This window comes from Papio anubis, chromosome 9 (assembly GCF_008728515.1).
Source record: "Papio anubis isolate 15944 chromosome 9, Panubis1.0, whole genome shotgun sequence".
NCBI classification, from domain to species: Eukaryota; Metazoa; Chordata; class Mammalia; order Primates; family Cercopithecidae; genus Papio; species Papio anubis.
In genome coordinates, this window is record NC_044984.1 from 96,148,230 (window position 1) to 96,159,544 (window position 11,315).

Below are 11,315 nucleotides of genomic sequence, written 5' to 3' on the forward strand. Positions count from 1 at the left end.
AAAAAAAAAGATATATCATGAATATATATAATCTATCATAGATACACCTGTTATATTTTAGAAGGAACTAGAGAAAGCCTACATATATTAGTATACAGTACAAGCTATATTAAATAAAGCACTTGCTCCCTCTGATTTCATAGCAATCATAACAAAGCACACCGAGGTAAAGAAATCACTGTGAGTTCTTCTATTCTGTATTTAAGGGAAGATTAACAGGCATAAGCCCACAGGGTGGTCTCCTGTCCTGTCTTCATGAGCACTGCGGCCACATGGACAACAATCCTGAGATGGGACAGCTGGCACTTAATTAGCTGAATATCTAGCGCGAGGCTCTATACAAGATGTCTTATATACATTAGGCACCTCACTTAAACCACTCTTCCTAAGTTCAGTCACAATCAGCAACAAAAATAAATTTTGATGCTTGTAAGTATTCATTCAACAAATATTCACGGAAGACCTACAAGTAGGGTCTGTGAGAGCAAATGAACTTGTCTATCTCACTTACTTTTGTATCCCAAGATGTTAGTGGAGTGCCTAGCACATAATGGAAGATAAGGACTGGAGGATTTTTGCCTCCTAGGCCTCTTGAATCTGTCCATTTCTCTTCCTATGTCCTTCCACTGACCTAGTCCCAGGCCAGACCTGCAGACTAACTGCCCTACAGTCATTCTTGCCCCTTCTAATTCTGGATTTCTCAACTTCAGCGCTATCGACATTTTGGGCTGGATGTTCTTTGTTGTAGGGGCTGTCCTGTGCACTAGAGATGTTTGGCAGGATCCCTGGCTTCTACCCACTAAATGCCAGTAGCAGCAACCCCATGCCATGCCCCAGTTGTATCAACCAACAATGTTTCTAGACATTTGGCAAAATCGCACCTAGCTAAGAACCACTGTCCTAGAGCTGCCTTGACCTCCTCTGTCCTCAGACTCAACAATTCTTACCATTTACTGTTGAACTCAAACAGCATCAAGCAAGAAAGCATCTCCCGGCTGGGCGCAGTGGCTCACACCTGTAATCCCAGCACTTTAGGAGACTGACGTGGATGGATCACCTGAGTCAGGGGTTCAAGACCAGCCTGGCCAACACAGTGAAACCCCATCTCTACTAAAAATTTAAGAAGTCGCTGGGCATGGCAGTGCAAGCCTGTAATCCCAGCTACTCAGGAGCCTGAGGCAGGAGAATCACTTGAACCCAGGAGGTGGAGGTTGCAGTGAGCCGAAATCACAGCCACTGCACTCCAGACTGGGTGACAGAGCGAGACTCTATCTCAAAAATAAAAGAAAAAAAAAAAAGCAAGCATCTCCTGATCCCCTGCCACCAGACCAAACTGATTCTCACTGCTGGTCTCTTCCACAACGATGCTCTATTTCTTTGCAGCAATTCTCACAATAGTAATGAAGTAGCAGTTAACGTCTGACTGCACCACCAGAATATAAGCTCCTTGTCAGCAGGAGCTGAGTCTGCTTTGTTCACTGCTGGATCCCCAGGGGCCTGGCACAGTACTCAAAAATTAACTACTAACTGAATGAATGAGGCAGTACTCTGCCAGGGCACAGGGATTTGAAGATAAGGAAGATTCCAGCTTTGTGACCAGGATGCTGAGCACAGAAATAGCAAATAAGTTTCATCTCCCAGGCAAGCTCAATTAACTGGTACCCAAATTGAGAAGCTGTGCATGTAAAAATAAATTTCTTCTGAGGCAGCAAAATACAAGATACCACATTCCAAAGTGAAATGTTGGGCCGAGATACAAAGTTTCTTAAGGAAGAGTTGCAAACTCATCCAAATCATGGTAAAAGGTCCAAGAGGTGGCAATCAGAGGAGGTTTTCACAGGCAGCTGGCATTCTGTGACTCCTGCTCCACCTCATTCAAGGGGGAGCAGTGGAAGTCCGTTTCCCACTTCCTTACGCCCAAGAAAAGGACTCAACAAAATTACCAAGAGAACTCACTATGGGTCCATGAAGTTGGGCGGGTACCATGTCTGTGTAACACCTGAAAAATATAAAGGGCTGGCCGGCTAAGCTCTGACAACAAGAGAGAAGTTGTCACTCTGCTGGAATCAGCCCACCCTCCCCTAGTCTGAGCAAAGAGTGTGGGCCACACACAACAGAGAACCAGCAGAAGGTCACCCTGGGCCTACTCACTGGGCAAAAGAGGCTGAAAGGAGAAGCTCCCATTATTATCAGATTATTAGGATCTATGGAAGGAATAAGCAACCAAACGGAATGAAGAGGCATTTGGTCTCATCAGGGGAAAAGCGAGTGACCACTCCTGAGCACGGTGGTGGCTGTGGTCTCTGAAGGATGCCCCTTGAAAACACTCAGGAGAGAATAAGCTCTGACACCTGCAAATCCCAGACAGCTCCTGCACTCATTCAGGAAGAAGTTTCCTGTCCTCATTTCCTTCCTTTCTTCCACGTGCTCCAACACAGGAGGGATCAGAAACAGGTTACAGAGCAGAAAGAGAAGCATCAAGTGAGGAAAAGTGAGAAGATGCCCACTGTGGCCACCCTCCCTTCCTCAACTGCAGGCTTTCTGCCTGCAGCAGGCCTGTACTGGGAGAGGGAACTTAGGCTTTAAGTTGTTGTTATGCTTTAGGACGGAAGACTCTAATTGCTGAATTCACATTCTGTTCTATAGTGTGAAGTGACCACAGAAGTCTCAGGCCCACCTGAATTTTCATACAGGGGCAGGAGTGCAAGACAACAGAAAGAGCCAGTGGAAGATAAAGAATAAAGGGAGTGGCTACACATCCCACAAGGTGTGCTTGTTCAACATGACAATTACAGCCAGCTGCCTACCCAGCATCACTTATGGATTCTTCTTCCCTAAAAGTACCTATCCCTACATAACAAATGTATGTAGACCAGCCCCCGGATTCAGAGGTAGGTCAGATTGGTCTAAAAGTAACCCCTTTCTCCTTTCAACAGATTTGCTTAAGAATGGCTCTATAAGCATAACTGCGACCAACACCAGGAAAGGATTGCTGAGGTCCTGGGTCAAGTTATTCCTCCATCTTCTGAGAGTCCTCCCAAAAGCGGCAGGAACACCAAACTGTTAGAGAAATTATTCCGAAACTATGTCTGGGCTTAGGAAGGGAAAAGTGCCAGGATGAACAAGGCCAAGTCTTAGGAAGGCAGGAGGCCATGTATGCGGTGTAGGCAGCTGGTAGGAAGTGTGGTTCTAGAGCTTGTTGGAGAGGCAGCAGGCACGGTTAAGGCCAGGCGCGGAGGCTCACATCTGTAATCCCAGCACTTTGGGAGGCCGAGACGGGCAAACCACTTGAGGTCAGGAGTTTGAGACCAGCCTGGCCAACATGCTGTAACTCTGTCTCTACTAAAATTACAAAAACTAGCCAGGTGTTGTGGTGGGTGCCTGTAATCCCAGCTACTCGGGAGGCTGACACAAGAGAATTGCTTGAACCCAGGAGGTGGAGGTTGCAGTGAGCTGAGATTGCCCCACAGCACTCCAGCCTGGGCGACAGAACGAGACTCTGTCTCAAAAAAAAAAAAGTCAGGTTAAGTTTTTCTCTCACAATGTGATAAAATTCATTAACAAAAAGAACAATATTTAGATCTCAAGAGAAAGACCAAATGCAATTATCAAATCACCATATTAAGTTAAAGGTATATATTTGATCATTACTGAAAGATTTATAAGGGCACACTTGGGCTGTATTTAACAAAGCTCCATATTAATATATCCATGCAAGAAAACAAGTTTCACAGATAATTAACCAGATATTAAAAACAGAAACAACCCACTTTACAACTTCTAGATTAAGGTAAAGGGCTAACAGCTATCACAGACACAATGTCAACAGTAAAGTCAGGGAAAGGAAATGGGTTTTGACTAAAGCCAGTGTCTTCAAGACATCTGTTGTTCCCGCTCTTCTTTGGGTAACAGCCTCGTGATTATCTTCTGGGGCTCTCCTCTCAGTTCATGTGGTTCAGCTAAGACTGATAGCCCCACCCACTCCCCTATTTCTGGAGATGATCCCAGTGGTTAACAAGGGTATAACAAGGACACTCATTTCTCTGGCTAGGCAGCCCTGAGTCTAGTTGGCACTAATGAGAAAGAAAAGCTTTCTGCTGCAGTTACTGAACTGGTAGAACAGAAGCTGGGGTTGCCAGCAGCAATCTTTGTTCTCATATGAGGAGAGCATGCTGAGAAGTAAACTAAAAGAGGGGAAGGCAGAGGTGAGGAACAGGGACAAAAAGAGATTCCTGGTGACATCATTTGAGCACCTCGATTCACTCCTGCCAGAAACTTTACCATATATATTTTTGTTGTTGTTGTTAACCTTTTTGTTTTTTGTTTGAGACAGAGCCTCACTCGTCGCCCAAGCTGGAGTGCAGTGGCACAATCTTGGCTCACTGGAACCTCTGCCTCTGGGGTTCAAGCAATTCTCCTGCCTCAGCCTACCAAGTAGCTGGGACTACAGGCACGCACCACCACGCCCAGTTAATTTTTGTATTTTTAGTAGAGACACGGTTTCACCATGTTGGCCAGGCTGGTTTCGAACTCGCCTTGGCCTCCCAAAGTGCTGGGATTACACATGTGAGCCACCACACCTGGCCTCATCCTGTATTTTTCAACTATCCCAGTTAATAAACTGGCTAATAATAAACTAGTTAATAAGCTAGGTCTGAGTTGGGAGTCTGTCACTTGCAACCTAGTGCTGTTAACTAATTCCAGCAGCAATGTTAAACCACCAGTAATTCAAAAAGAAAAAGCAATCACAAACTTTTCTGACATTACCAACTTTATGCTAAAATTACTCCCACTACTTCCTAAAATAATCTTTCCTTGTCTCTCCTCTGTTTAAACTCCTACTTGTCCATGAAGCCTCCCTAAAGCTCATGCCTCCCTGTAAAGGTCTTGGAACTGTCCTGAGGATGTTTCAACCCACAACATTCTTCTGTCTTCTGACTTTCTAAGCAATTGTTGTGTGCCAACTCAGGCATTCAATTGCTTATTCCCCTGTGTTGTTATTCAGTCCTCATACATGTATCTCGGCCTCATCTCAACTAAAGGATAGCCAAAGGCATGAGCTATAATTGTTTGTATCTCTAACAGCATTTTCCACTGTACATTCTAACAACAGCATCTTCCACTGTATATTCTAACAACAGCATCTTCCACTGTACATTCTAACAACAGCATCTTCCACTGTACAGTCTAACAACAGGTCTCAGGTTTTTAGAGAAAGTTACCAGAGCAGGAATGACTCTCAGAGCATGAAAATGTTCAAGTTATAATCAGATCAATCACATTTGAGAAATAAAAGGGAACTATAAACACTGCATCAGAGCAAAAAATTTACCTTTACTTGAAATAAATTTGAAAGGGTATCAGTTAAGATCAACCCAATTCATCGATCCATTCATTCGTGCACCCGTCAAGTATTTATTCAGCATCTACTGGGTACCAATCACTTTCTAGTTGCTAAGAATACAGCAGAGAATAAGACAAGGTCCCTACTTTGATAGTTAGCTGGACTATGTATCTCTCTCAAACCCCTCAAAAGAAAGAGACCTTTTAAAAAGGCTCTGTGTGGCCACTGGCATTTTCTCTCTGGTATAAAATCCATCACACTGTAATTCATGCTTCTCGTGTGAAGCATCTAATAAATATATATTCACAGAACATTAAAGCTAAAATGAGGCCCTTAGAAATACAGTCTCATAGTTTTTAAACTTTTTTTTTTGAGAGGGAGTCTCGCTCTGTCGCCCAGGCTGGAGTGCAGTGGCGCGATCTCAGCTCACTGCAAGCTCCGCCTCCTGGGTTTACACCATTCTCCTGCCTCAGCCTCAAGAGTACCGGCACCCACCACCACACCCAGCTAATTTTTTGTATTCTTTAGTAGAGATGGGTTTCACAGTGTTAGCCAGGATGGTCTCGATCTCCTGACCTTGTGATCCTCCCGCCTTGGCCTCCCACAGTGTTGGGATTACAGGTGTGAGCCACCGCGCCCAGCCTTAAACATTTTTTAAACAATGAAACTTTCCCCATCCCCTGAAAAAGAAGTTTACACAAAACAGATAAGAGGGGCTACTCCCAACCCACAAGGTGGCTGGCAGTAACTCAGTTTGGGAACCACCGAGAAGCAGGCCAGACAGTCCCTGACTCTCAGGCCAGGCCTCTTTCTAATTCATCTATTTGTTGCCTTTGGCCAAGAACACACTCAAATATATCTGTTTAATGAGTGAACTAATCAAATACAAACATGATAACTAATTTCTTGAAATAAGGCCAGTATGAGACACTGGTCACCCCTGAGGCTGAACACAACTTGAGCTAGACCCAGTTTTCAATTCTCCTTTTCACAGAAAATAACTCATTGATTCAAAATGGCAACAGAAAACAGGAAAGCAAAAGGGAGCAGAGAGGTCAGGAAAACATTACTATTCATTACTAGCAGATTCTATGTGAACCTATTTTGCTTCTTTATGTAAGTTAATTCTTGGATATTTGTTTCCATATTTGGATATTTGTTTCCATATTTGGATATTTGTTTTCATACTTAGTGCGCAAAGGAAGTGATATGCTATACATATACCATATCCCCACACAGATACACACATACACAGTGATCTACAATCCTCTATTAGTAATCCTGAAATCCAAAATGCTCTGAATACTGGAAGGGCTTTTAACTTTTTGTTTCTCATTTTTATTTATTTTATTTTGTTTTTCTGATTTTTAATTTTTTTTTTTTCCAAAACAGACCAGTACTAACTAGAGATCTTTTTGTACTGTATTTGGCAACTAAACTTGACCTGCCCTGTACTTATTTGGTGGCAAAATGACCTAAACTGACTTGAGGCTATGTATAGTCTGTATTTTCCTGAGTGTGAGGAATTGTGGACTTGCATACAAATGGTTCGATTAAATAATGATGGCCCTGAAATAAATTTTAACTCAAAAGCACGTTTTAAAATCTATATAGTAGCAACTAACAGAGAACAAACTATTTAAAAATTGGAAGTTTCTAAGCTAAAAAAGATCTTAAGAGCAGTCAATCTAGTAACCCCATTTGTGGAGCTAACAAACTTACAACAGTCTGATACCTGCTACCTACAGCCCAAGGCAATGCATTTTTGTGACCACTAGTCCCCATTCTGAGGGCTCTCCCTGTAGGAGTTTTTTTTGTTTGTTTGTTGAGACAGGGTCAACCAGGCTGGAGTGCGTGGCACAATCATAGGCACTGTACTTCAAACTCCTGGGCTCAAGCAACACTCCTGCCGCAGCCTCCTGAGTAGCTGGGACTACAGGCATGTGCCACCACACCTAGCTAACTTTTTTTATGTATTTATTTTTGAGACAAAGTTTCACTCTGTCACCCAGACTGAAGTGCAATGGTGTAATCACGGCTCATGCAGCCTCAACCACCAGGGCTCAAGTAATCCTCCCACATCAGTCTCCCAAGCAGCTGGGACTACTCTACCTTTTTTGTAGAGACAGGGTTTCACCATGTTGCCCCGGCTATTCTCAAACTCCTGAGCTCAAGCAATTCTCCTGCCTCAGCCTGCCAAAGTGCTGGGATTACAGGTGTGAGCCACCACGCCCAGCCTTTGTTTTTATTTTTTATTTTTTTGTAGAGACAGAGTCTCCTTTGTTTCCCAGGCTAGTCCAACTGCAGGCTTCAAGCAATCCTTCAGCCTTAGTCTCCCAAAGTCCTGGGATTAGAGGCGTGAGCCACCTCACCCAGCTTATTTTTGTTTGATACTTCCTTCCCTCAATTCTACTTGTCAAAGTTTGGATGAGTACAGAAAAGGCTTATCAAAATACAGCATCAAATACCTGTTATATTGAGAGGAGGAGAAGAAGATAACAAATTTACAGTTAATGATCTTCTGAGGGCCAGGCACGGTGGCTCACATCTATAATCCCAGCATTTTGGGAGGCCAAGGCAGGCGGATCACCTAAGGTCCAGAATTTGACACCAGCCTGGCCAATATGGTGAAACCCCATCTCTACTAAAAATATAAAAAAATTAGCCTGGCATGGTGGCGGTCACCTGTAAACCCAGCTACTCGAGAGGGTGGGGCAGGGAAAATGACTTGAACCTAGAAAGTGGAGGTTGCAGTGATCTGAGATCACCCCACCGCACTCCAGCCTGGGCAACAGAGTGAGACTCTATCTCAAAACAAAAAATAATGATCTTCTTAGTCCAAAAGGACTTACAATTAGTGAGCTTACAATCCATTACAATTAGTGAGATTATTAACAAGTTGGTAATATTAACTATATGATCAAAGTATTCTGATTCAAGGATATATTTCAAAATAAGGTTTAAGGACATAAATAGTTGATAACATAATAGCAGCAGTAGCCATGACCATTTAATGAGGGTCTGTTATGTAGTAAGATCTGTGTGAGGTGCTTTACATACAGGTCTTACTTAATCCTCATTATCAACCCTGCAAGGAAGGTATTCTTGCCTCCATTTCAAAGATGAGGAAGCTCAGAGAGCTTCCCAAGATCAGACAAGGAACAGCCTGGGCTGTTTGAGAAACCATAAAAAGGGGTGCTTGAGAGCACAGCTTGGGCCGGTCGTGGTGGCTCACGCCTGTAATCCCATGGGAGGCCAAAGCGAGCGAATCACGAGGTCAGGAGTTCGAGACCAGTCTGGCCAACATAGAGAAACCCCGACTCTACTAAAAATACAAAAAATTAGCCAGGTGTGGTGGTGTGCGCCTGTAATCCCAGCTACTCAGGATGCTGAGACAGGAGACTCATGTGAACCCAGGAGGCAGAGGTTGCAGTGACCCGAGATTGTGCCATTGCACTCCAGCTTAGGTGACAGTGTGAGACTCCGTCTCAAAAAAAAAAAAAAAAAAAGCACAGCTCAGAGCCAGCCTGCCTTGGTTTGAAGCCCAGCTCTGCTGGGCTTAAGTTAGCTGCATTAAGTTATGCAAATACCTCCATTTCATCACCTAAAAAATGAGTATAATAATAGTACCTGTCTCACAGGGGTGATGTTGAGGATTAAATTAGTTAATATTTGTAAAGCAATTAGGAGAGTGCCTGACACCTGTTAAGACCAATATACGTATTAGCTATTATTATGATCATTATCAACTGGAGCCAGCATTCAAGCCCAAATCTGCCTAATCATGCAGCTCCTCTTTTCCACTATGCCTTACAAGTTAACCACAGACCAGCTGCCTGCACCTCTCATGGCACCTGTTGGCATTGTCTGCCTCTCATTTCTCTTGTCTGTTCCAAACCTTATGATCTGTGGCCATTTCAATACTACAACAAAATGTCTCTCTTTTGGTAAACAGCCAGGCATGGAATGAAAGCAAAAGGAAAAGGATATAAAATGAAAAATTCAGGCCAGGTGGGGTGGCTTACGCCTGTAATCCCAACACTTTGGGAGGCCAAGGCAGGCAGATCACTTGGAGTCAGGAGTTTCAGACCAGCCTGGCCAACACAGTGAAACCAGATCTCTACTAAAAATACAAAAATTAGCTGGGCATGGTGGTAGGCGCCTGTAGTCCCAGCTACTTGGGAGGCTGAGAGAGGAGAATTTCTTGAACCTGGGAGGTAGAGGTTGCAGTGAGCCGAGATTGAGCCACTGCACACCAGCCTGGGGGAACAGAGCAAGGATCTGTCTCAAAAAAATAAAGTAAAATGAAAAATTCTAACACCTGATGCCTTTAAGTCACCTTCACACTGCATGGGACTTAATAAACAGTTAACTCAAAATTAATCAAGGCCAAAAAAAATCACACAAAAGCAATAAGGCACCTAACTACACACAGATACATTAAGTTGCAACACATGAAACCAAGACGAGCAAGTGCTATGATATTCAGTAGATAGTCCACACTTACAAATCTGGAGCTTTCTCACCCTTATGGTAAGACATTTTTTCCCAGCCTCCAGAACCAAGAACTACTAAAAAAGTACATGCTCTGAATTCATGCCATATAATTTAGCCATTAAACAAATACTTGCACTGCATACTCTGGCAGTACCTGGCACTGTGCTTGGGCCAGGGTTACAGTATTTAGACAGACAGCACCTTCTCTTATGGAGCTTACAATCCAGGATGGGTAAAGACTTCAAGCAAATGTATATTACGGCATTTCTAAAAACTACTGTTAATTTTAAAACCTTTTGTAACCCCCTACCAAAAAAAAAAAAAGAAAAGAAAAAAATTAAAACTGAGAGACAGATTTCAAACCACTTGAAAATACAGCTTTTCTCCCAGTTGCTAAAAGTGGCATTCTTGGGCCAGGTGCGGTAGCTCACGCCTGTAACCCCAGCACTTTGGGAAGCCAACAAGGAAGGATCACTAGAGCCCATGAGTTCCAAACCAACCTGGGCAACATAGGGAGACCCCGTCTCTATTTTTAAAAAAGGTGGGCGCGGGGGGGGGGGGCAATATCTAAAATCACATACATGCCTTCTTTCAGTTCTGACTTGCTCATAGTCTCTGTACACGTTTATGATAAAGAATACTGTATTTGGCCGGGCGCGGTGGCTCACGCCTGTAATCCCAGCACTCTGGGACGCCGAGGCAGGGAGATCGCCTGAGCTCAGGAATTCGAGACCAGCCTGGGCAACATGGCAAAACCCCATCTCTAATAATGAAAAAAAACATACAGTATTGGGGCATCGCGGAGCACGGCGAGGGCAGCGCAGGGTCGAGGCGCCCGGTCCAGGCGGCGGCGCCGCTACTCACCTCTCCGAACTGGAAAGCGGAGACGATGGTGACAACGACGCCCACGAAGCAGACGTAGAGCCCATACCTGTGAGACAGGCAGGTATAGGTCTGTCTCTGCAGGAGCTTGAGCAGCATCACCTCGGCCGCCGCCACGCCACGCCCCGAGGAGCCTGAGCCGCGCCGCCGCCTCAGCTAGCCGCCATTCAGGGGCCCCGGTCGGGCCGCCGCGCGCAGGTCACAGCCTCCGGGCGCCGCTCATTGCAGCTCCGGCGACGGACGCCCGCTCGGCTCCGCGCCGCGGCCGCCGCTTCCGGGAGCCGGGAGCCCACGCCCTCGGCGCGGCGGAGGCGGACCGCCGGCGCCGCCCGGGTCTGGCCGGGCGAGAGGCGGCGGCGGCGGGGTCTCCAGCGCCACCTGGAGGACGGAGGGGCATAGGGCAGGCGCGCGCCCTCCCCACCTGCGCATGCGCAGCGGGCCTTGAGGGCTGGGCTGGGCTGGGAGGGGCGGAGCTGAGCTGAGCTGGGATCCACTTACCCGGTTGGGCAGGCGACCAAGAGAAAACTACCCCCTGTGTCGAGACTGTGCCATAGACGGTACTATAATGCCATGAATATTTTTGTGCATAAAA

At 45.3% G+C, this 11,315-nt stretch overlaps 1 protein-coding gene across 2 annotated transcripts in view; it reads right to left on the reverse strand.

Moving 5' to 3' along the window:
* GNPTAB (N-acetylglucosamine-1-phosphate transferase subunits alpha and beta) overlaps positions 1-11,081 on the reverse strand; it is an 88,100-nt gene extending 77,019 nt beyond the window's left edge. Inside the window, exon 1 of one of the 2 annotated variants that reach the window (XM_031650705.1) lies at positions 10,706-11,081. In XM_031650705.1, the coding sequence (XP_031506565.1) occupies positions 10,706-10,822 (117 nt within the window). In that variant the 5' untranslated portion in view covers positions 10,823-11,081. The remainder of the gene's footprint in view (positions 1-10,705) is intronic. The other variant, XM_031650706.1, reaches the window with a different exon arrangement.
* Between the last annotated feature and the right edge of the window lie 234 nt (positions 11,082-11,315).